At 40.0% G+C, this 26567-nt stretch overlaps 2 protein-coding genes across 4 annotated transcripts in view; both read left to right on the top strand.

The window, feature by feature from the left end:
- Nucleotides 1-10824, top strand: part of LOC122783747 (heparan sulfate glucosamine 3-O-sulfotransferase 5) — a 77405-nt gene extending 66581 nt beyond the window's left edge. The window contains exons 3-4 of the mRNA XM_044048567.1: nucleotides 7172-7313; nucleotides 8512-10824. Of these exons, the coding sequence (XP_043904502.1) occupies nucleotides 7207-7313; nucleotides 8512-9442 (1038 nt within the window). The 5' untranslated portion in view covers nucleotides 7172-7206 and the 3' untranslated portion in view covers nucleotides 9443-10824. The remainder of the gene's footprint in view (nucleotides 1-7171; nucleotides 7314-8511) is intronic.
- A 524-nt stretch (nucleotides 10825-11348) lies between these two features.
- On the top strand, nucleotides 11349-24208 carry LOC122784561 (histone deacetylase 2). 3 transcript variants are annotated; one of them, XM_044049876.1, is made up of 14 exons: nucleotides 11349-11510; nucleotides 12751-12863; nucleotides 12957-13074; nucleotides 14870-14944; nucleotides 15591-15729; nucleotides 15993-16134; nucleotides 16306-16398; nucleotides 18959-19067; nucleotides 19159-19299; nucleotides 20822-20930; nucleotides 22093-22223; nucleotides 22361-22516; nucleotides 22598-22655; nucleotides 23923-24208. In XM_044049876.1, the coding sequence occupies exons 1-13, from the start codon at nucleotides 11456-11458 to the stop codon at nucleotides 22636-22638; spliced, it is 1422 nt and encodes a 473-aa protein (XP_043905811.1). In that variant the 5' UTR covers nucleotides 11349-11455; the 3' UTR covers nucleotides 22639-22655; nucleotides 23923-24208. The 3 variants fall into 3 exon arrangements, with proteins under 3 accessions (XP_043905811.1, XP_043905812.1, XP_043905813.1); XM_044049877.1 differs by having other exon boundaries at nucleotides 11349-11579; XM_044049878.1 differs by lacking the exons at nucleotides 22361-22516; nucleotides 22598-22655; nucleotides 23923-24208 and adding an exon at nucleotides 21889-21955 and having other exon boundaries at nucleotides 22093-22183.
- The last annotated feature ends 2359 nt before the right edge of the window (nucleotides 24209-26567 follow it).

The raw sequence follows: 26567 nt of genomic DNA, 5'->3' as shown, positions 1-26567 counted from the left end.
CATGTGATCTCTGGCGCCCCCCTAAGGGAGGCTTGGACCCCAGGTTGGGAACCATGGGTGTAGGGCATGGTGAGCAGTTGCCTCGTATTAAAAGGCACCATTTAAATACAGATCTTTTACCACTGATTGCATTTTGTATAGCAAGTATACGCTAATGCTAACTTTCCTACACTTCCAAACCCTGGCTTTAATGAGACACTGTAACACAACAGTCACACTTTACAGGCTGATGTGAGTGTCATGACAATGCTGTTACCATGCTGTGCAAGTTTGTAATTGACTATGCAGACAACAGAGGCGGTGTGACCGACTTTGAAGTCTAAAGCAGTATGAAGCCTGTCTCATAACTCATCTCCAGTGAACTGTTCCCCAGACATTTGTGTGTTCCAACTTAAGACTTTAATCTTCCCTGGGTAGAAATTCACAACACAAGCTCCTGTTGTTGTTTTCTGATGTTGTGTCAGTGAAGTAGTTTACTGGAGAAGTATGAGGCAGAAGAAAAACTGAAAATATGCTGCATTTCTATGTTTTTTTTGGACAAAGATGGTCATGATGTTCTTTGGTATATGCAGCATTTATGGTGCTATTGTACTTCTTTTGATGGATGACTGCGTGTAGACCACAAAGGTTTGGGAGATAAATTGTGTTATACTGAACTTGGAAGTTTGTGTGATTTGTTTGTTGGACAGTAAGACTTTGTCATTTTATTATCAGAAGTTTCAAGGCAGGAAAAAACTGTCTCTTCTTTCTTGTCCTTGTATGCTACTGCCCTCTTCACTTTTCCTATTGCCCACTAACCCCATCATTGAGCAGCCATTTTATGTGTTTTTTTATGTAGTGATGGTGGTGTAGCGGCGAGCATAGCTGCCTTTGAAGAGTCTTCCCTGCCATTGCTGTTGTGTTTAATCTCTAACTGGAAAGAGTGTAGAAACCTCCCACTTCCAACAGGCACAGCCATAAAATGTGTTGGTATGCAATTGAACACATAGCCATTACTTAATGGTTATCTAGTAATGGCGTATAACGACTTTTGGCCGGGGGAGCTTTGTGGAGCAAGTTTGATTCAAATGTAAGCAACAGCTGAATCAAGACAGCCGCACTTTAGTGGCCATCATGTCGGATATATACAAAAGCTGCTAGACATCGCTTCTTTGTCGTCATCACATTAAGCCCGCCTCTAGTGATTGGAGGCGGGCTCCCTTTTTAAGGAGATTTTAAAGTTGGCCAAAGTGGCATCTGTGTCTGCAGAGTGAAGTCAAATTGCTGGCAGATTGTGTTTGGTTCACTCAGGTTATACACGTACATCTGTCATACTGCAATAGCATAAGCATGTCTATCCTGGGCCCAGTCAAATAGGTGGGAATTAATAAAAAAAATAAATAAACAAATTCTGTTCCTTGCTCAGAGGTACCCAGCCCTTGACCTGTCAGGTTTCGAACCTGGTGACCCTCCGGTTATGCTTATACATACATATACAATTTATTTTGTATTTCTGTTGCTTGCCTACTGAGGTAGTGACGTTTTGTCTATTTGTCTTCTGATTGGCCAATAAGACTTGGTATGTTTCTGACAGCACTCAACAGTGGGTGTGGAAACATAGAGGGATCTGTCCCTGTCTTTATTAATTCATTTATATTGTTATATACTGCATTATTCTGTTTTCTGATTCTGTTGCTTGAGGGGACTTTCATGTGTGCTTCCCAATGCACTTGCTTTACTTTGTATTAATTCAATAAAAAAAATGCTTAAAAAAATAATAATGGCACATCGTGGTGAATTATTCATCAATGTTCTGTCCTCAGCTGACTCATCCTCACAACGTACTCCAGTGGCTGTCTGTCTCCAGCTGACTTTTCACTAACAAAGAGCCCAATGCATATTATCTCCTTTGTGTCTGTTCTTACATGTAAATGTGTCTGATGACTGAACAACATCATCTTTGATTCCCTAACAGTGTGAACCAGTTCTGTCATATAAGTAAAGACTGTGTGAAGTCGACTGCAGCGGCTGTCATTTATAGTCTCCACAGCTAAGAGGGATCCAGAAGTTGCTGTTGAAGGAAGAATGTGTTTTTTTTTTAAATTCTTAGCCTTACTTTGAACAACTTTGTTCATCACTGATAACTCTGCACCCACAGCCTCTGTTGTTGAGAGAAATAAACTCTTGTCATAAAAAAGAACACAGCCGCTGCCAACACCTTTCTACGTTCATCTTTCTCGAGTTTAATAGAAACCACCTCAATCACCTAGAAACTGTGGCTACGTCCGTAGCAATATGTTTTCAGAAGGAGATCATTGTCCAGATCAACTTGGGGCTGATATGATATATTTTTATTACCTCCACCAAGGAGGTTTTGTTTTGGCTGTGTTTGTCTGCTTTTGTGCAGCACAACTCAAAAAGTAAAGGATGTATTTTAATAAAATGTTCTGGGAATGTATAGGTTATGGGCAACACTATATTACAATGTCATTTATATGAGCAGTAAAAAGTACTGATCAATTTTAATAATTGCTTCATAACTGGATCTGGATCCTACAGTTGAGGTAAGTTAATGAGTACCTGCAGAGCGAGCACAATAACAATAATAATTGTGTGAACAACAAGAAAAATAGCACCAGGACTGGATCTGGATCCTGCAATCCAGTCATGACTACCTGCAGAATGAGGAGATAGAGAGGAGCTGCCTACTCGTCTAATACAGGTCCATGCATAGTTATAAAGCCCCACCCCACACTAGAGGATAATCGACTAGATTTTGGTCTTGATCTGGTCCCTCCAACAACCGTGGCTGCCTTCTGATTTTAGGTTGATTTGAACAGATTATCTGGGCAAATGATCCTGTAGTGTGAGGGATTAACGGACGCATCTTCCTGAGTTCATATTGTATTAAACATGTTCGATGTTTATGACTTGAGTCATGTTCGATTATTACCATTATTACATTATTACATGTCATTTGGCAGACGTACAATTAGTGCATTTCAACATTTGGGTACAAACAAGAGCTAGAAGTAAGTAAGTGCTTCAAGTAAGTCAAAACTTCATCTCCAGTTTTTTTATGTTTCTCAGCACAAAATATCACACATGCAACAGCTATTAACTGACACCGCCAAGTTTCTGTGAGATCCCAAATCCCTTGAATCTCGTCCCTGAAATGGTTTAATTAAACGTCAAGTGTGTGGTCCTTGACTGGATCGTCTAGTCTGTGCTTTCTCAGGATTAAAATGTTGAAAATCGCTCACAAAGTTTGTTGTGTCTGTGGTCTCCCACGATTTAAAAATCCTCTAGTGTAGGCTTAGTATGCCAACTGTGTCAGTATTACTGACAAGCACACTTCAAAAATCCTGAACCATCGCTTTAAGTCAGGGTTGCATCCTAGAAATGTTACATGCATATTGGGAATTTCTTTCTTTCTGAACGTACAAAAATGTTCCAAAGATGTGATTTTGAGTTCAGCTTTTGTGGAATGATCAATGACAAAACAGGAACTTTGAGCCTTCTGACATGAACACCATTTCTGTAGGTCTCTGGTGTGCCTTTGTAAAAGTAAGGAAGCAGTCTATTGTTAGAAAGAAAAGCAACAGCACATCCTGAGTGAGTTATGTGGATTGTTTGAAATGGCATTGATCCGGGCACAATATGGAGGCAATCCCTTTGAAGGTCTTCCTGCCACACCACCCAGTTCTTAATGTTGTTTCTGTCTTTATGACTGCTCACCCAGGCCCCAGTTTATTGTATCAAAGTGTGTGAATGTGTGTGTGTGTTCATGCGTGAGACTGAAGTTACTGATGGTCCGATGACAGCAATATTTCAGTAATACAATAAATCCACGGGTGGGATGGAATCTAAGCTGCAGTATAGTCTATTGTTACATGTGCAATGCAGCAAGTACCTTAATATTCAAATCATATCCATGTCCCAGTATTTGGAACTAATTATAACAAGGGCATGTTCCTGGGTTTTAATTACACACCAAACGGCCAGTCAGCATTTGTTCTGATTGCTAATTTTTCCCTAATTATTTCCTGTTGCACTCCTTCTCAGCCCATTAGCCCAGAACACTGCGATCTCACATGAGTCGTGACACGCGAGTCCCACACTTTTCTTTTTTACTTAATTTCAGTTTTTTTGTGTGTGGGCAAAGTAAGGGAAACCAGGGTGATGTGAGATGGGCAGAGGTCAGGAGCTGAGATTAGACAAGAGTGTGTCCATCAATCAGTCATCATCTACCGCTTTATCCTCCACCAGAGGGTCGCGGGGGTTGCTGTGCCAATCTCAGCTACATTGGGCGATAGGCGGGGTACACCCTGGACAGTTTGCCAGTCCATCCCAGGGCACAAGAGTGTGTGTAGACTTGAATTTTAAAATACAAGTCATTTCAGGCCCAGTTATTAAGACATAAATTCTGCCCTCAGCCCAGCATCCGTGCCTGCCCACTGCTCCAGTGACTCCCAGAGATGCTCAGCTTCCCTCGAAGCTACTATGTTCCATCTCATGAAGATCAATCAACGCTGAGCTTCCACTGGTTTTAATGTGCCGTCAAACCATCTGTGATTAACAGCTGATTCTGAACGAACTAGTCATATAGTTGAACGTTTTCCAACGCACTTTTATAATCAAATGTAAAGACAACAGCACATATTTGACATTTTAGGGGAAGCGCTTCCCTTTCTGCCGCATGGCACTTTTCCATTATATTGTTCTAGCACCACTTGGCTCTAATCTATTCAACTCTACTCGGTTTAGTATCAGGCATGTCATTTTCCATCATTTCACAGGACCTCCTCAACGTGGGCGAGGTTGTCAGAGCACGGCTGCTGTGATGCTTTATACACAACACAAACTAGTGACAGGCAACGCAGGTCTTTTCTGTGTACTGAATCATTAGAATCAGTTCATTGAAAAGATGTATTCACCAAATCGTTCAGTACTTCCTGCATGAACAGGGCACAGACTCCGTCTGACACAGACACTGAACAGGTTGTGTTTCGACTCACGATCGCCAGCTTTTGCCAGTGCTGTCGCTAAATACTCCTCTGTTAAACACTGAGGTTATAGACACAAGCTAAATGTTGGGGGATGCACGCATGTTTCAGGATTTTTAAGTCTTTTTATCTTATCTAAAGTTCGGCATTGTTCGCTTTGATTCTTGTGTCGGACGTCGCGCTCATGACTCTGACGACTCTGACCACTGACAACACTCTCTGACCAATCAGTTGCCGGGCAGTCTGTCTGATGTCACATTTTAGTATCGGCTCATCTCATTTGGAACCTCACCAGAGCAGGTACCAAAAAAAGCACCAGGTACCAGGTACTATGGAAAAGTGCTAGAACTGTATATGTAATATAATATAATATGATATAATATAATATAATATAATATAATATGATATATACTTTTTGAATGTGAGAAAGAATTTGAACATTTTATCACATCAATTTAAATCAATGACATATGAACGTGTCACATCAGAATAGTTTCTTTGGAAAGAACGCACTGGAAACCACTGCACTTATGAAATAAAAAACCTTACAAATGTAACAACAACAGTTTCCAAATGCAGCTCTTACAAAACCAGACTGGCCCCTGGCTTTTCTGTCTTTATTTTTCTGCCCCGTCACACTGATGAAATTGCAGATGCTCTGCTGCTGGTCTCCCTTCAGAAGTCACCATGAGGCAATATGAATGAAATGTTTTCCAGTCACAGTGGGGTCACAACCTCTCTACTTATTTAGGAGATGGTCTAGTGAATCCTGCTATCTATTTGTAATGGTAGGCGGTTTTAAAGGCTGGATTAGAGTTGAAGCTGGCCCTTTAGTTATAGTGCTATGACTTTTGTATGGATCAGTTATTGCATGATGTGGTTTTTCCCAGTCACACAAGGCTGTTCTTGAAGTAGAGTGAGGAAACACATTTTTGTGAAGGACAGAACCTGTCACTGTGTCTGTTATCTGAAGACTTTTTTATGTTTATTTTTATTAGAATTAAAAGAAAAAAACAAAAATAAACACAGAACATTGAGTCTGAGACCAAGAGTTACACATTCTCCTCTGGAGATGGTTTCAAAAAGCTTAAAAGTTTTCATTTCCAATTGTCAGTCTGAAAAAAGAAGCATGGTGTTGTTGGAAGTGTAAATATGGTTTGCTATGTTATTATATTATTATATTATTTAATCTTTACTTAACTTGGAATAAAACTCAATCAGATTAAACTGAAGACAGGCAGCAGGTCATGGATACATTCATACAGCACATTCAATACAATGTAAAAAATAATAAAACATACATAAACAGCTACAAAAAATATAGTTAAGTGCAGTATAAAATCACATAATCTGTATGTTTTCAATAAAAACAAATTTAAGCACATGGCCCAGGCAAAACATCTACAGCCAGATGTTTCTACCTTCAAATCATTTAACAATACTTTAAGAGCAGCTCCTTAAGTTTCTGACCGTTGTGTAGCTTGCTCCAGGTAGGGAGAGCCACATATTTAAATGCATTTTCCTTATTCAGAAAACAAGTTAGTGATGCATACATAACATTAGTGATGCATTCTCGATACTCATCCCTATCAGTGGTAAAAAACAAGACATGAATCATGTGTGTAGAAAAAAACTGCACATACAAACATCTGCTGCCACCATGGTATTTGGCAATGTTGTTTCATGTTACATTATTATTGACTAATACGTTGACAGAGGTCACAGGAGCACACACTCACCAATCCTCAAAATGATCGTAGTCCATCTTTGATTGCAAGACCATGACAACAACCATCTTTGACATTCTCATAGTACAACATTTTAGGATCTACAATCAAAGAATTTGTGATGATAGTTTCTTTGTCACCAGGAATTCACACACTGAAATTCATGGAAATGTTTCATTCCACACATTACTCCTTCTTCTTTCAAAGCAGGGTCCTCACAACACATTTGCACTATAGACTCTAATCAATTCCCAAGTTGTCAGAAAGAAACAAACAAATGAGTGTAACAAAGTGGAGGTTGGCAGCCGAGCCTTTTCTCTAAATGGCTTTGCAGCACTTTTCAGGCGCGTGCGAGCGAGGCCTAATCACTTGTAAGACTTGATTGAGTGTGTGTTAATAAACATTAGGCTGTCTCTCCTCCCCTGGTGATTAGTGGTTTATGTGCTCCGCTCTGTGCAGGCTGAAGACGCAGTCCTGAAGATTGATGGAGGGCCATGCTATTCAAACAGCAGGCATTGCTGAGACAGAAGCTCTTCGTACTGGGCAGCCTCGCTATTGGAAGTGTCCTTTATCTCGTGGCCAGGGTTGGGACCTTGGATAGGTGAGTCATCTCTGTCACATCCTGAGTTATAATACATTTCAAATACATGTAGCATACTGGTTTGAATTCACACTATATTATAGGGCTGCAATGTAAAACTTGACAGTGTTTCTTCAACATAAAAATGACAAAGTTCAAAAATTTGGAGAATTTAAAAAAACAATAGTTAGGGATAAACATATTTGTTAATTACCAGTCAGTTCATTGGTTTGGGCAGCCCATGGCCTAGTGGAAAGGGAACTTGGCGTGTAACTGGAGGGCCGAGGGCTGGGGTACCTGTAAGCATGTGTGTTTTCTGGGTACTCCAGTTTCCTCTGACAGTCCATAGAACTTAATTTAAACAGTGGCTCATTGACTCCAGTACACAGCAGCTACATTCTCATTGCAAGGGAGAAGTGACTTATACACAATTTTTTCACAGAAATCACAGAAATCTGATCACCAATTCCGATTTTCAAATCAAATCTATGTCATATCAGTGATTTAGAAAGGTCATATGAGAATCCATGTGCATGCGCTGAGCGTTGATGTCATCGACCTGCACCATGGAAGTCTGGCCAAATCAATCAGTAATGGAGGAGAGTGCTGTCCTCTGGAGTTAAATCTCACCCACAAATTTGCCTCAACAGCTTCATTTTCTGAATTCGCCTTACAGGGGATCAATAAACATCTACGGAACACCTAATCTATCTCATCTTAAATATCTCCCGCTTCAACACAGACTGATAAATATGAGGTTTTTCAGTTGTTGAAGACAAATACCAAAAGATATTGGTGCAAATGTGTGTCACTGGAGAGGCAGCAAGGCACTTGCACTTTGAGTGTCAGCAGGGATAAGATGGATGGATGGATGTGAACTGTAGCAGTAGTTTAAATGGTTGTTGTCTTTCAAGAAGCTGAATTGGAAACTACAGTATTTGTATAATAATAATAATGAATAAATAAATGAATAAAATAATTGCTGCAGATTTTCCCCCAGTACAAGAAAACGTTTTGGGTTTGACAGACAAACACAACTTGATAATCTAAATAGTGCACATCATAATTTACAGCTAAATGAGTGTTATAATGAATATTAAAAAAAACATCTAATTAAAGGAGTGTATTATATGCAAATAATTATGAAGAAGACAACTAGAATCTCAGTCCTGAAAATCATCTTTGAAACATTTCTTTCCCTCTATTTTTCTTGTTTTAGGCTACAGCCCATTTGCCCCATTGAGAACAGACTGACCCCTCCTGAGCCAGAGCAAATCCCACTCCGTACCTTGCAGTTTAAGCGTGGCCTGCTTCATGAATTACGTAAGGGCAATGCCACCAAAGAGCAAATACGCCTGCACAACCTGGTCCAGCAGCTGCCACGTGCCATCATCATTGGTGTGCGCAAGGGAGGCACTCGTGCCCTGCTGGAGATGCTCAACCTGCATCCAGCCGTGGTCAAGGCTTCACAGGAGATTCACTTCTTTGACAATGACCAAAACTACGCCCGTGGAATCGACTGGTACAGAGGGAAAATGCCCTTCTCCTTCCCTCATCAGATCACCATTGAGAAGAGCCCCGCCTACTTCATCACAGAGGAAGTCCCTGAGCGCATCTTCAAGATGAACTCCTCCATCAAGCTGCTGATCATCGTCCGCGAGCCCACCACCAGAGCAGTGTCGGACTACACGCAAGTTCTGGAGGGCAAGGAGCGCAAAAACAAGACCTACCACAAGTTTGAGAAGCTGGCCATTGACACCAACACCTGCGAGGTGAACACGAAGTACAAAGCAGTGCGGACCAGCATCTACACCAAACACCTTGAGCGATGGCTCAAGTACTTTCCTGTGAAGCAGTTCCACATCGTGGATGGGGACCGCCTTATCACGGACCCGCTGCCAGAGTTGCAGCTCGTCGAGCGCTTCCTCAACCTACCCTCAAGGATCAGCCAATATAATCTGTACTTCAATGCCACCAGGGGATTTTACTGTCTGCGATTTAACATTGTCTTTAATAAGTGCCTGGCAGGCAGCAAGGGACGCATCCATCCAGAGGTGGACCCATCAGTGGTGACAAAACTGCAGAAGTTCTTTCACCCCTTCAATCAGAAGTTTTACCAGATCACCGGCAGAACATTCAACTGGCCATGAAGAACTTTAAACTTCCATAAAATGAGAATCCTGGATTGGTGTTTTACTAAAACAAAAAATGGCGCTCTATAAGAAAATAAGAACAGCACTTTGACTGAATATAAACGGATACTTTAAGGTTTTATTAAGTGTGGTTGTTGTGAAGCTGACACGTAATCAGCACTGCCCATAGTGCAGAGAACCGGTCTGCGACATGGAGGCTCACTTTCGCTGAAAACATGACTGTCTTTCAGTGTTGCCAGCTACTTTCAATGGGAAGAAGCTGTAAGACCTCCCCTTTCACTTTCACTCTCTTAATTACCTTTAATTACAGTTGCTGTCCATTACACCAGGTTTTTGTTATTTCTCGATTATTTTGCATCATAAATGTGTATCTTTGTGAACTATATAGCATTCTATATCAAAACAAACACTTTAATTTGTGAACTATCATCATGAATACCTTTTTTGCGATGTCATGATGGAATATCAAGATATCATTTTGAGCCTTACTTACACCCACCATGACTGAACAGGCTGAACAGCCACTTCTTGACCACACTAGAAGTTAGTTTTCCCCCCAGGTCATTTTTGTTTGAGGCCCCTGGTTTAGGGGGACATCGGGATTAGGCCCTCGCCTCCATGTCCCAGTCAGTCAGCTCTGACAACCACACTTCAAAAAAACCTGAAATACCCCTTTAGTGCAAGAACAATAGTGTGACCAATATAAAAGGAACTTGATGTAAGTTTGTTTCTGCGTGTGTGAAAATGAAATGTCATAAGGTGGAATGGTTTGACTCAAAGATCTTGCAGATTAATGTGTGTGTGTCAGTTTTCCCTATTAAGAAAAAAACAAGTGCTGAGCTGTGATTAACGAAAGAGAATCAAACAATGACATTCATGTTGTTAAGATAAGCTTTAAGTGTGATGATTTCCTTTCATGATAAAAGCCCTTTGAGGACGACAAAATGCAAGTCACAAACAGCTAAATTGTTCTTTTGTTCTCTGTCATGTTTATTTGACCAAAGCTGCATGTGCAATCAAGGATCTTGTAACAGTTTGATGTTTTCTGTTGTTTCCACCACATTTTTCAATTTACTCTGTGATCGGTCCATTGAAAGGTCTCATCCCAAAATCCCCGTAAGAGGATCGTCAGTGTAGAACTTTGATTCCAAAGCATTTTAGACTTGAACTTGTGTTTTATTGTAACTATGTTGTTTCTTCTCCAACAGCTCTCTCATTGGTTTATGGGATATCTGGCAAAAAGCCATAGTGAAAAAATAATATCCTCTGATTACTCTTGTCAAACCAACACTTTGTTCTAAGATGAATATTGAAAATCTGTCTCATTCTGTATCATGTGTGTTGTTTAAAAATAAAAAACCTGTACATTTGTCAACTTATTATTTGGTGTGGACATGTTTTGTTACTGAAAGACATAGAAATAAATGAGAAATTGAATAAAGCACTGACAATTAAGAGTCTGTAGGAGGTTATGTCCTAAGATGTTTCTGTTTTTAAATAACCACATATTCCAACCAAAGTGTGTATTAGACCAATAAACTGCAACAGCAGAAGACCACTGTTGATGTACAAAAAAATAAAAATACACATCCAACTCAATATAAAACAAAAAAAACGATCATGCTGACATCTAGTGTTGTCAGAGCAGTACATCAAGTGAAATTCTTTTAGTTGAGCTCTTTGGGAAGTAGACATTATTATTATTATTATTATTATTATTATTATAATTTTGTGACACCACATTCTGTCACTTCCAATAACAACGTGTAACATAATTATAATTACATTTATATGATAGTACTTGTGAGCCTGTGCATTTCCTCACATAGTATTAAAACCTATAAAGACACGATATTAACGCAGCATCATTGGATTATTTGTATAACAGGCGCCACGGCCCTCTACAATAACCCCTCCCACCATGGAGCTCAGTGTGGCTCCTCTATGAGGAGACGCTCAACTCTTTACCAACCAACTTAAAACAAGAGAAAACAACAAACTGCTCCTAACATGGCCTACACGGCTGCGGGTGGGACGAAGAAGAAGGTCTGCTACTTCTACGACGGTACGGGACACTCAAAGCTGAGGCGAGGCTAACGGTAGCCGCTTAGCTGCTGCTGCTGCTGAATGAACGGTGTGTTTTCGTAAGTTAGCTAACGAGCACGCAGCGTTAATGAGCGTCGATTAAATGGCCTCCGTGCTGATGCTAAACGGTGTCACTCTGTGTGTCAACTGGTTTAAAAACACGCAAATCAAACCAAAGATTTACACACAGCGTAATAGACGTTAAGAAGTGTGTGAACTACACGTAACTAAGCGACCGTTACTGTACGACGGCTGTGAAAGTAGAAGTGTTCAATTTAAACGTCTCATCATGCTAATCTTTACTCACCTTCAGTGTATAGTGAGCCAGGTGTTTTCAGATCCTCGTGAGCGTCCGAAAGTAGTGGTGCACAATAATGGATTTGTGGCTGATATCCAATATGCCAATTAGAGCTGAAACAATGAATCAATTATTAATCGATTACTACATTAATTGGCAATTAATCAGTTTGAAGTTGTTGTTTTTCATGATTAAAACAAGATTTCCAATTGTTTAAGCTTCTTAAATGTGAGTATTTTCTTTATTTCTTTACTCTGGATAACAAAGAAATCATTACAAGTTAATAATTTTGGTTTGTGGACAAAAGGGGTTAGAGAATATCATAATTTCCAGGTTTGACAAACACTAATCAACATTTCTTTAAGGTTTTCTGATATTTTATGGACCAAACAATTAATCGATTAATCGAGAAAATAACCGACAGATTAATCGATGATGAAAGTAATCGGTAGTTGCAGCTCTAATGCCAATATATCAGGAGTGCTTTGGCCGATATACATTTAGTCTCTTCTGTAGTGAAATTAACAGAGTATTTTGAATACTCCTGTCGTAGCATAAACATAAAAAATAAATAATAGTAGCAGAGCGCACAAGCATAGACGTCAAGGGGGTACCAGCCTATTCATCCTGCTGTTGTAGTCATTAGTCATATTGGGGGATGTTGTTGTCTTTACCAATATATGATAATACATTATAATAATGCAGCAAAAAAACCTGGGTTCACGACCTGGTCGGAACAACTGCCTTTCTGCGTGGAGTTTGGGTTTTTTGCTGCGTTAATACCGTTGGTTTTATACTCTCTTTTTGAGTTTATATTCTCTTGAATACTGTAATTAAAGTTATCAATTCTGTTCATTTTGCACATGGCACATGTACACATATTAGTGTGTATTGGAGTGTTTCCCTGTTTTTCTTTTTGCAGGTGACGTTGGGAATTATCACTATGGACAGGGGCATCCCATGAAACCACATCGGATCCGGATGACTCACAACCTGCTCTTGAACTATGGACTGTACAAGAAAATGGAAATATATGTATGTTTATTAGCTCACTATATATCATAAAATAAAGTGTTTGTGCCTGAATGAACAAGGCTAATAAATGGCTGCGTCATTGTGTGTTTTCAGAGACCAAACAAAGCCACAGGAGACGACATGACAAAGTACCATAGCGATGACTACATCAAGTTCCTCCGTTCCATACGGCCTGACAACATGTCTGAGTTCAGCAAGCAGATGAAGCGCTGTAAGTAGTTGAAGGCTTTCTGAGGTGTCCTTACGTCGAGTCATTGTCAAACCACAGGTTCACAGTTCAGAGAGACTCCTGCAAATAAAATATTAAAAAAAATGTTCAAATAAATTCAGTTTATAAAAGTAAGTTAAAAAACAATGTAGAAGTTGGAATTAGTGATTGTTTGGGAAATTGACTTGGTTTGGTAATAGTGGTGTCACAATCTCAATGTAAATTCAATATCGATCAAAACGAAGCCACGTTCTTGACCTTCGGGAGCAAAGGTGAAATCGATGATTCAACCGTGCCAGAGGGGAAAAAACTGTGGTGTGGTTGTAGCCATTGTAGCATGACTACATGTTACCTCCTACTGCTAACATGAAGCTGCTGCCAACTAATAGTAACCATGGCAACTGCATAGTATTTTGACCAAAGGGTTGGGTTAGTGTGGTAGTAAGAATGTTTGTACTGTAAAAGGTGTGAGCAGAAAATGTATACGAAGAATATACTCATCGCTTCATCTTACCTTTTCTAAGTAGATACTGAATTTTGTAAACTGCTCACTCTCTCGCTTCAAAGTCCAAAATCTTGTATGGTTAATGAGAGCTGCTGGTCTACTGCTAAGTTTATGTTACTGAGGTCAATCCCAACAAAGTAGTTCAAACACCAAAGTCACAAAATAAAACATTTGAACTTACTGATGGAGACAGGACGTGATCAGCAACTCCTGTTTTCTGTAAGGGAAAATTACGTATATTCTCTATGGAACTTGGTGCAGGAGAGTGAAAACCAGCTTCAGGTCTGAGTCAGAAAAGGCTGTCTAATGGCAAGATAAAGTGGCAAACATCCTTATGATAGAAGAGACTGTTTCCACCACTGACGTTCATGTTTTCAGTGATGAAGTCCCTCTTTGTCTCGTGAGGCTGACGACAGGTCAGTACCTCATACTATTCATATTAGAAATATGTTAACTGATTCAGCTGCTTTTGGACTGCAAACTAAAGTTAACTGCTTACTCCGCGCAGCAAAGGCCCTTGACAAAAGCAATGATTTTACCTCAGTAAGTTCAACTGTGTTATTTTGTAACGTCAGTGTTTGAAATGCGCAACATTTCTGATCAAACCCCAAAATAAAATGCAGAGCTATTTGAATATTCAATATTCAAACATTTGTATACTCGAAACTCCAGCTCATGAGAGCGAGTGAAAGTAATGCAAGGTTCACAGTGCGTTCAGCTAAAGAGATGCATTCAAGGACCTGGTTAATCTCTTACATTTTATCACATGGAGCCCACTAACTAAATGCTTGCTGCCACCAGGGATGGGTCAATTGCACAATACCACAATTATCCTGCCCCCCCAAAAAAAAATCAAGATTCACAATGTTATTGCGATGACTGAAAAAAAAAAAATAACCATAACAAGTTAGATTTTTAAACTTAAACAGTCACAGTCTTCTGTCTGCATTGATTTAATGTGATGATTATAAGTCATGATGAAAGACGCAGCTCGCCATTGTGGCACATAAAAAAAGGACTTTATGTTTGTGAGTTAAACAGGATTTTCAAGTCACATTCACGATTATCACAATAATAGAGATCGTGTGCGGTTGTACTGTGTCTCGTCTTCATCTGCGATAGTCTCGTTCATACCGCTGCATTTAATTTTTGAGATTATTGTGACATCACTCATGGGTCTACAATGCAGCAACAGAGCAAAGCACTGGGTTACAGATGTCTTATATTATTATGTGAAATTGTGGAGGACGCCTGGGAACACTATGTAATTCTCTCACCATTCTTGTCTTGCAGTCAACGTTGGAGAGGACTGTCCTGTGTTTGACGGGTTGTTTGAGTTCTGCCAACTCTCTGCCGGAGGCTCTGCAGGTAAGTCCCAAAAAACCCATTAGAAAGTAGTCTCTAGAAAGTCTTGCACTGAGTGTTATTCGTGTATGTGTAGGTAAGTAAGTGCACTACTTGTTCCCTGCTGATAAAGTCGTTATTATACTTCTATAATATCATAAGTACTACATTGCAAAACTGACCAGGTTGAGTGACATCCTTGCTATTCCAAGCATTTGTGCTTTTTTAAAACAGTCCCTATAGATAAAAGTTCTAGAGCTGCAGGTGGTGTCGCAATAATAGCGTGAGCAGGGCTGGGCGATTCATCGATTTTAAATCGATTAATCGGATCTTTTTGTTTGGACGATTTAAAAAATAAAAATTGATTTTTTTTTCTTTAACGTGGGTTAAAACGTCTGCTGCTCTCTCTCGGCTCCTGAGAGAGAGCAAAATCGATTAAAATCTAAAATCAGATTTAAAAAAAAAAATAATTGGGGATTTTAATTTTTAGGCCATGTCACCCAGCCCTAAGTGTGAGTAATTTTGGTTAAATACATATTAATTCCAAATATCAGTCACTGGTCTCATTATTTAGTAATAAACTGTATCAGTATCAGTCGACCTGTAGTTAGGATCATCTTAACCTGAAAGTTTGTTTGTTTGTTTGTTTGTTTGTTTGTTTTATGGTCAGCTGGCTCAGTGAAGCTGAACCGACAACAGACCGACATCGCGGTGAACTGGGCTGGAGGACTTCACCACGCAAAGAAATCTGAAGCGTCCGGATTCTGTTACGTCAACGACATCGTGCTGGCCATTCTGGAGCTGCTCAAGTGAGTGTCCCAACGACAGGAAATCCAGATCATAAACAGTGGATACTTTATTTTAGACTGTATTTACAGTGCATTGTTTCTCTCCTTTTGAGAAGTGCAAACATCTCAAAAGAAAGAAGAACAATATTATTTACGAGCCATATCACCCCACCTTAGCTTTAAGCTTAATGAGAATTTTTGCCCATATTTTCCCTCAGCCCTACTCGTATTTTGAAAAAGACGATATACATCTCTGCTGTATATGTGTTGTCCATTCCTCTCAGGAACCACCAGAGGGTGCTGTACGTTGATATAGACATCCACCATGGGGATGGAGTGGAGGAGGCCTTCTACACCACAGACAGGGTCATGACTGTGTCTTTCCATAAATATGGGGAGTACTTCCCTGGAACTGGAGACCTTAGGGTGAGTCTCAGCCTTTGTCCTCACTCACCCACAGATCATGATTTATATATGAATACATGAGCGTGGTCTTTGTAGGCTTTTAAATGTTAAGATTGTAGTGTTATATAACTGATGTGGAAATGGAAATGCACTGTTGTCCTGTGCGATGCATCTGACCTTCTCTGTTTGTAGGATATTGGAGCGGGAAAAGGCAAATATTACGCTGTCAACTTCCCTCTGCGGGACGGTATTGATGATGAGTCGTATGAGCAACTCTTCAAGCCTGTGAGTATGAGTGTTGTAAATAATTAAATATGAGAAAGACGTTGTTTGACAATGCAACGGCAAATATTACTGACTTTTTCAGGATTTATAATTTCATTGTAGATATCTGTCATGAAGACAATCTGTTACATTTGATCATATTGTGACAATAATCATATTCTTTTTACATTATTTCAAGGTTATGACAAGTAAACAATGTAAGTTTATGTGAAATGTGACTTAAATGATATCTGTATTGAAATGTTTATGTAAAATGTATTATATATATTATATATGGCTGGGACTGAGAGTACTTACCTCACTAAAGTCAAGGCATTGCAATTATAGTATAGATTAATATTCATTCTTCAGAGAATAAATCAATTAAGAATCTATGAAAATATTTAGGAGGATCTCATCGAACATATCAGCCAACGAGACTGCTTTCCCCTCTGGTGCAGACAGACTTTTTTTCCTGTGCACCATTCCGTCTCCAGCCCAGTTTCACTTTTGCTCAAAGAGACTTTCTAGCATTTAATAGTTGCTGTTTCACCGTGTCTTCACATGTTGTTGGAACCGTTTTATTGGTGTTACAAACTGATATTGGACAGACTGTAAGTGGGGATAGACAGACGCATGCTGGCCACAGTTTTTGCATGAATCATCACAACATCCTGTTTCAGTCACGTTGTTTCGGTCTTAAGTCTTTCAGCCGCAGAACCGAAAATGCCTTTTTGGACATTTTTGTGCACTGAGTTTTCGGTGCATCTCTACAAAGCAACATAATCTGTTTTTTGACAGTCAAGGCAAAGGATCGCAACTTCCAGTCATTGTCAATAAGTTGTGCCGTGACACCCAGGTAGTATAAAACTTTTGTTTTATAGATGGTTCCGTTGGTCAGATCCTTAAAATTAGGGATGCACCGATATGACTATTTCCACTGATACCGATATTAATATTGCTGCTATGGCCGATAACCGATATCTACCGATATCGATATATGTTTTTAAAAAAAAAGTTTCTGAGATGATAAAAGTTTGTACAGAATGAAAATCATGCAAGCTGAATTTTTGAATGTCTTCCTTTATTTTCAAAACATGTTTTACCTCCAAATAACAAGGTCACATAAGACACAAGTAACCAACTACAAGTAAAGGTTTTTAGAAACCTTTACCACTTGTAGCAAGTGTGTAACTAAAGGAAAGTACAGTTTAACTCCCTCAACTCACTAAACTCCTGTGAGAAAGTTTGGATCATAAATTACGAACATGAACATAAATAAAAATAATACTCTGCCAAAGTTACTGTAACCGAGATAAGGGCGTCTATACTGGGTACGTAAATAAAGTCAACAACCCTTCCTCCCGGCAACAACAACCGCGCCAATAAAACTACACAGACAGATATTAGTCATTAGATTATTTTTTTTCTATTTATTTTATTTTCTTCTTCTTTTTATTATTATTATTCTATTGTGTGATTTTTATTCCTTTTGTACTGTGTGTCTTAGACCTTGAGTCTGAAAATAAAGCTTATCTATCTATCTATCTATCTGAGAAACAATACCTGACAAGCTCTACTAAGAGCTGCCATAATAAAAAAAACATGTTAAAATACTTTATCAAACTTGCCAGTATTCATGGCAACCAGATATTTATTAAATTGCAAAACATCGGAAAAGTAGCGCCGACTTGGCAGGTTGTTCCGACGGTTCAATATCAACCGTCGGAAACCTCGGCTGGTCGTCGAGCAATCATTTCCATTACCTTGATCGTTATTGCCCTGGCCAATGTCTTCCTTTGGTTGAGTCCCAGCTGCGCTGCTTTCTTTTTTGTCTGCCGCCTAATGTTACAAATTTGTGGTATTGAATGACTTGACGCGGAACCCTCCTCGCATTACCTCGACTTTGCAAGTGTTGCATAATGCTTTTCGCGTATCTTCTATCGACACCCTGAAAAAAACGCACGCACACACACACACACACACACATCTTGTGCTGCGCTTGCGCCACTGACGCTGTCATATGCCCAAACAAATGCCGCATGGCCTCCCCTTCCCGACACACATACACAAACAGACGGGTATAAACATCGGTTGTTAAAATCGGCGCAGTTTTACTCATTGGACCGATGCCGATATTTTAAAAAATGACGAACATCGGCCGATAACAATATTAATGCCGAGATATCGTGCATCCCTACTTAAAATGAAACCTTCCGCCCAACAATCCCTCCCCTCTCTCCACTTTCAGCTACTCTCTCTGTCTCTCCCATCTGACTGACTGCAGGCAAGTGACTGTTTCACATGGATAACTTTCGGCTTTCATTTCAGAGGTCAGCGCGCACAAGAAGTAAACAAACTTGTGTTAATAGGAGAGAGGAGCATATTTCATGTTTTCCACACTCATGTTTGAAAGGAGGCAGGTGAAATAAGAACTTTTTAAATCCTACCCCTTGATCTGTATTATATTCTGCCTTGGACTCTATATTACTATTATTATACTTATTATTATTCTTATTGTTATTATTATTATTATTTTTGACCACTACGTGATTGTGAGTCCTCTGCTGTGAACTTCCAGGTGATGGCTAAGGTGATGGAGATGTACCAGCCCAGTGCTGTGGTGCTTCAGTGTGGTGCTGACTCTCTCTCAGGAGACCGCCTTGGCTGCTTTAACCTCACTATTCGGGGTATGGACACACTGACATGAGTGTGAAACATTGAATGCATCACCTGCCGTGTTATCCGACAGTGTTGCATTGTGTTTGTTGGTTGACCCAGGACACGCCCGGTGTGTGGAGTACATAAAGTCCTTCAACCTGCCAATGCTCATGCTCGGTGGAGGAGGATATACGATCCGTAATGTGGCCCGCTGCTGGACCTATGAAACAGCTGTGGCTCTGGACACGGAAATCCCTGACGGTGGGTCACTGATCAATAAAATGAAGGTTGATGTTCATGTTTTAGCCTTTTTTGCATCGCAAGCCTTAAAGCCACTGTAGAGATCTTTAGTCCGACAGCTGTCACTGATGTCGAGTGTTTGCTCTGATAGAAAAATGCCTCTGTTACACACAGCTCAAGGTTCATATGCAAGCTGACCAAAAGTATATTTATTACTAAGGCCTTCCTATGCCATATGCAATTATGTAATTGACTGTGTTGCAAATCCCCAGTTCAAAATGAGTGGATTTTGCACAGAATGTATAGAGTTTGTATAAAAACAAACTAGATAGTTACTGTAAATTCAGTGCAGTTGCTGACTAAATTCATTTTAAAACTATGACATGCTTACACGCGGTTACACTCAAGATAGAATATTCTATAATACTATGGGTTCTGAAAGTTTGTGAATTTGAAAAAGTTTTTTTTTAATCGCTTTGGGTCATTGAAAGTACATGAATTTTGAAAGTTATGTTGATATTTGGGTAAATGTCGCCATTGTGCCCTTGTTTGTTACGACGCCACCTACTGTTTCATTTGCCCTGCATCGCTTGATGTAGAACGCAGGACAAACACTGAGTCTGTGTTGTGGACACGGTCCACTGTTTCCCTCCAACGTTGACCTGTGATTCCACGAAGAACAATGAGCGAGTAACGTAATGCAAGACGGAGCAAATGGCGTCAAATTCCAAGGTCTCAGACCATGAAAAATCTTTTAAATTGAAAATTAAATTATATACATACAGAGAGTGGCACAGTGCCCCTTCACGACCCTCATGTGGAGGATGGATGGATGTCATGAGATATACTGCACTCTCATTCTCTGTATCGACAAGTGCCAAAATGTTCTCTTGCTCAGTATGGAAAAGTAATAAAGGTACAGTCCTCAGTTTGATATCTGATATTCACAAAACCAGACTGGTTCTGTGTATTGAATACTAGAGGGAGGAGTTTGTAAATTCCAGACATGGAGGAAAAAAAAAACACCACTTCAGCATCATCTACAGGTGTGTTGAGCTTAGAGGAGCAGCTTCAAGATGCATTCAGGAAATCTCTTAAATGTGGGCATTTCTGCTGCTGCCTCATTTATTTGCATTTTTTGAATAATTGAATACTCGTGTCCATCCAGTTCTGACAAGTACCTCACTTCTGGAAAGGGTCTGCCTGTTACCTTTCCTTACAGGTTGCTAAGTCAGCACTCTGTCCACTGAGCGTGTGCAACATAGAGAGTAGGGATATAATCACAGGCTGTTGAATGGACCAGCAGTCTTCTTAATGGAAGTTCAGGACATTAACTGAACTCCCTCCACTCGTTTCATTTCATCCTCCCTTCAGTCAGGATCACAGTAGATTATAAAGCTTCAGTAAATCATATTAACTGGTTTGTTATCGCTCCCTTTTCATTCCAGACCACCGGTCATTGGAGGCTTTATCTGCGGCATATTTCACCTCCGACAGTTGTTTGTGTTGGACTCACTTTTGTCACTGGTTCTTTCTGTTGCAGAATTGCCCTACAATGACTACTTTGAATATTTTAGCCCTGACTTCAAGCTGCACATCAGCCCCTCCAACATGACCAACCAGAACACACGGGAGTACACGGACAAGATCAAGTATGTCATTTTATGCAGGAACGTGGTCATTGTTAGTAGTGGTTATGCAAATTGTTGTGGTTATAAGGATTCTGACTGGAGCCACATTCCCACAGGAAACACACAAAGGTCGAACAATGAATTTCACAAAGGTTTTAGGTTTTAAAAATACATATATTATAAGATTGTCAAATACTTGTAAACATAAGACATTTAATGTTTCAAATCAGGATTAATTGAATAACACATCATAGGAAACAAATACACGTAGAAAAAAAAAACAAGCAATTATTTATAGTGGAGGAGCAGGTGATGTTGGTCGAGTTACCTGCAGGCTCTAACTAAGATAGTGTGTGTGCTTTATAGCTAGGGATGTCACGTTTATAGATTTTCTTGGTACGATTATTGTCAGAGAATAAATGTGTAAAATCACATGAACACTGCTTATAGGTCTTAAAGTTTCATTTATTTATCTTTTGATGCTAACGTAACAAAATCATGTAGAAACAAAGTAAAGTAACTAAAAAGTACAAGAAATATGATAATAATCTCATTGGAATAAAATAAAAATCACTACTATTATATAGCACCAATTATTAATCCCCCAGGGGAAATGTTTAAATTATTTAACTCATCAATTGTCGTGTTTAATCGTTTTAATAATGTATCTATTTGTATGTGGCCAGATATGAAACGTATCTATTATTGTGTTTCTTTATTTCATGTTTAAATTACAACGACACAAGTAAGTTTGTAATAAATGAAATGAACATCACATTACGTATGACGTAACGTGTATATATATATATATGTGTATATATATATATATATATGTATATATATATATATATATATATATATCTGCTTTCCTCCCACAGTCCAACAATTTGGGAATTAGGTAAATTGGTCACTCTAGGTTGACTGTAGGTGTGAATATTTCTATGTGTGTCCCTGTGATGGACTGGTGATCTGTCCACAGTGTGACCCCGCCTATCGTCCTTTGTCAGCTGAGATTGGCACAGCCCCCCCATGACCCCCTGTGGAGGGTAAGGCGGTAGAAGATGGATGGACGGATATTGTGATGAGATTTCTTTTTTCCTACGACCAGCCTCATTTCACGGTCAGTGATTGAAACTGCACCAGTGAGCTGAAGGCGTTGGTTTGTGTGTCTCTCACTGTTCAGACAGCGGCTGTTTGAGAACCTGCGGATGCTTCCTCATGCTCCCGGTGTTCAGATGCTGGCCATCCCAGAGGACGCTGTCCCAGACGACACCGTGGACGAGGACATGGATGACCCTGACAAACGCTTGTCCAGTAAGTAGATAATCAGACCTTTGGCCTGTGGTGATGTGATGGGACCTGATGTGGATGCGGGTCCGTTTCTAGCTAACCGGGCTCCATGGTGCCACCCGCCACATGGTTAACCGGTGTGTGTTGTTGTGTGGTTGCAGTCCGTGCCACAGATAAGTGGATAGCCTGTGATGAAGAGTTCTCCGACTCCGAGGACGAGGGCGAAGGTGGCAGGAGGAACGTGTCCAGTCCCAAGAAGGGAATGAAAAGACCCAGAGTCGATGACGAGAAGAAGGAAACAGAAGAGAAGAAATCTGGTGGGTGGATGTTTATACAAAAAAAATGTTTTTAGACTGGAATTATAGTACGTGACATATTTATTCTTCTTCCATTCACAGAGATAAAAGAGGAAGAGAAAACCCAGGACGTCAGTGCTTAGAAGACAGACTCTGAAAGGTGACCAGACCATCCGTGTTAATATATGTTAAACAGCTATTCTCTAATCACAGTTGTTTTTTCTCTGCTGTTGTGTTTTCGTTTAGTTGGATTTTAATGTTGTGCTCACGCCTGACTGGCCTGGAGCGCCTCCACTGCTCACGGTCTTAATTATGTTGTAGATTTAATTAAAAATGTCATTTTCCTCACTCTGCAGAAATGTTCTCAAACTCTTTCAGCCAGAGTAATAATAGTACTGTAATAATAAACTGTAAACTGTAAATAATAATTAGACTGATGCAAACATAAGAGGCTTCACAATTCTCTGTTGCACTAAAAACCTATTTTTCAAAACCGAGCACTAACTTTTTGTGAGAATTTGACTCTCACTCTGATTCCAAAGCAGATCTTTTTGGTAAATACAAGTAAATGTAACAACAATCCTGGTCTAATGTAAGTCATTTTATCTTTCTTTTTTTTGTCCACCGCTGTAGCATTTCAAATATTTTCCTGACCGATCACACACGTCACTCCCTGTCCGACTCACGATGGAACACAGTGAGGAACATAAATAATCAAATAAATGATGGCTGAGTTCCATTTAGCTTCCCCACTTTTAGGGTCTTACTTACTGGACAAAGCCATTGTCAGGGTTCCCACACCTTGATTGGCACCAAATTCATGGACTTTCCAGGACCAATTTCTCCAAATTCAAGGACGAAATGTGCTGTAACAGCTTAAGATGAGAGGGCAACTTATAAGAGCCACTTCACCCATGGCGTCCACTTTTATTGTCCTTGGGGTCTTGGATAACCTGGATCTTGGAATTTGTATTTCCCAGGCATCGCGTCGTCATTTGCTCGCTCTTGCTTAACGTCACTCGCTCGTTGTTCTGCGTGGAATCTCACGTCAACGGCAGAGAGACAGACACAACACGGTGTTTGTCCTGCGTAGTCCTGATCGACGCACATCAAGCAATGCAGGGCGTGAAACAGTAGGTGGCGTCGTAACAAACCAAAGAGACTTAAATATCAACTTCACTTCTTTCTTGCACAAAATTCAAGTACTTTCAATGACCCATGTCTATTTAGGGCTATTTTCACAAACTTTCAAGGATTGCAACGACCCATAAGAACCAGTACCACCTTTGTATCGCCTGCTAAAACATGTCAAAATGGCCCCCGTTGGTATTTTGCTGTGCTTTAAATTCTCCTCATCATGCATTGCACCTTTTTTTTTGTTAGTAAAATTCACATGAACTCACCCATGTGATTTGTGTTGCACACAGTGTGAAGATGGAGGAGATGAGCAGCGTCTGAATTTGCTCTTCCACCATGAATTGTTCCATCCGTCCTCCAGGATCTTACCCTGCCATTCATCACCATCAGAAGCATTCTATTTATTATGACTTTGTAAATCTCTTTGTCTCTGAGTGTCGTGAACCAGTGGATGTCCTCAGTCCACCACCTGAATGTGACACACCTCGTCCATGAACGCTCAAATGTGCTTAATCTTCTGAAGGAAGCTCTTGTTGTTTTTAAAGAAGATCGACCCACAATGGCTTCATGTTTAAATATTTGATATTTTTGCATTTGTTAATAAAACTTTTTTATACAGTTCTTCTTAAGTGTGTGTGTGTGTGTGTGTGTGTGAGACTCTTGTGACCTGAGTTGTGTGTAATGGAATTGTACAGCCACATGGGGGAGCTCTGAGCCAAGAGATGGTATCTAAAAAGAGCAACGTTACAGACTCAAACAGGATAGGAGTTTTTACAAGAATAAAGTACAAAGAAGAACAAGGTTGAACAGAATTCCTAGATTTCTGTGAACCTTTTAAAACAAGTCAAACTGATAAATGTCCCCGAATCATTTTTGAAATGTCAGCAAAGTTTCCCTCATAACTACCACAGAAGTTTAAAATGGTCTGGTTCTTGAATGTTAGTCTGTGGATTCATGATCCAGGCATCATGATGATGTTGGAACACAGAGTAACCAGTGCTGTGGGTCACCAAGGTCATACATGTTTACTCTATCGCTTATCCGTTCATTGGCGAGTGGTTTGATCCATTTATTGTTCTGAAAGAAAATGGGTCAACTAAAAAAGTCATAGTATAGTCTGTCGTCCAAAATCATCTAAAAAAGTCATAGTGTAGTATGTCGTCCAAAATCACCTAAAAAAGTCATAGTATAGTAAGTCGTCCAAAACCACCTAAAAAAGTCATAGTATAGTATAGTGGTCAAAAAGTCATAGTATAGTATGTAGTCCAAAATGGTCAAAAAAGTCTTAGTATAGTAAATTAAGGTCAAAATGGGTCAAAAAGTCATAGTATAGTATGTCGTCAAATTGGTCAAAAAGTCATATAATAGTAAATTAAGGTCCAAAATCAGGTCAAAAAAAGTCATAGTATAATTATAATAGGTCAAAATCAGTCAAAAGTCATAGTATAGTATGTCGTCCAAAATCGGTCAAAAAAGTCATATTATGGTCTGTCTTCCAAAATCAGTCAAATGCATCATAGTATAGTCTGTCGTCCAAAATCACCTAAAAAAGTCATGGTATAGTATGTCGTTCAAAACCACCTAAAAAAGTCATAGTATAGTATGTCGTCCAAATTCGGTCAAAAACGTCATAGTATAGTAAATTAGGTCCATCGGTCAAAAAGTCATAGTATAGTATGTCGTCCAAATTCGGTCAAAAACGTCATAGTATAGTAAGTCGTCCAAAATCGATCAAAAAGGTCATAGTATAGTATGTCGTCCTAAATCACCTAAAAAAGTCTTAGTATATTATGTCGTCCAAAATCACCTAAAAAAGTCATAGTATAGTATGTCGTCCAAAATCGGTCAAAAAAGTCATATTACAGTATGTCGTCGAAAATGGGTCAAAAAGGTCATATAATAGTATGTTGCATTACATTACATGTCATTTAGCAGACGCTTTTATCCAAAGCGACTTACAAAAGTGCATTTAAACATTTGGGTACAAATAAGAGCTAGAAGTAAGTAAGAGCTTCAAGTAGAACAAACTATGAAGTGCTAGTCATAAGTGCGATGTACAAGTTATTTATTTATTTATTTTTTTCTCTTTTTTTTTTGTCGTCTTAGTCGAGGTAGAGTCGGAATAAGTGTGTTTTTAGTCGGCGTCGGAAGATGTGGAGGCTTTCAGCTGTCCGGATGTCGATGGGGAGATCGTTCCACCATTTGGGAGCGAGGACAGTGAACAGTCTCGAGTTCTGCGAGTGCCTCTGTGATCCTCTCAGTGAGGGGGCAGCGAGCCGGTTTGTCGATGCAGAGCGGAGTGGGCGGGCTGGGGTGTAGGTTTTGATCATGTCCTGGATGTAGGCTGGACCGGATCCGTTTGTATCATGGAACGCAAGCACTAGAGTCTTGAAGCGGATGCGAGCAGCTACAGGAAGCCAGTGAAGGGAGCGGAGGAGTGGTGTAGTGTGGGAGAATTTTGGTAAGTTGAAGACCAGTCGAGCTGCTGCATTCTGGATGAGTTGCAGAGGTCGTATGGCGCATGCAGGAAGACCAGCCAGGAGGGAGTTGTCCAAGCGTGAGATGACAAGAGCCTGGACCAGAACCTGTGCCGCCTTCTGGGTTAGAAGAGGCCGAATCCTTCGGATGTTGTGCAACATGTATCTGCAAGATCTAGCTGTTGCAGCAATGTTGGCAGTGAGGGAGAGATGGTCGTCAAGTGTCACACCCAGGTTCCTTGCAGTGTGAGAAGGAGTTACCACAGAGTTGTCGAGGGTGATGGTTAGATCTGTGGTGGGAGAGCCCTTTCCTGGGAGAAAAAGAAATTCAGTCTTGTCGAGATTGAGTTTCAGGTGATGGTCAGACATCCACTGAGAGATGTCAGTCAGGCAAGCGGTGATCCGTTCTGCTACCTGTGTGTCTGAGCTGGGAAAAGAGAGAATGAGTTGGGTGTCAT

Source organism: Solea senegalensis, linkage group LG17 (genome assembly GCF_019176455.1).
Source record: "Solea senegalensis isolate Sse05_10M linkage group LG17, IFAPA_SoseM_1, whole genome shotgun sequence".
Classification (NCBI taxonomy): Eukaryota; Metazoa; Chordata; class Actinopteri; order Pleuronectiformes; family Soleidae; genus Solea; species Solea senegalensis.
This window is presented reverse-complemented; position numbering and strand designations above follow the sequence as displayed.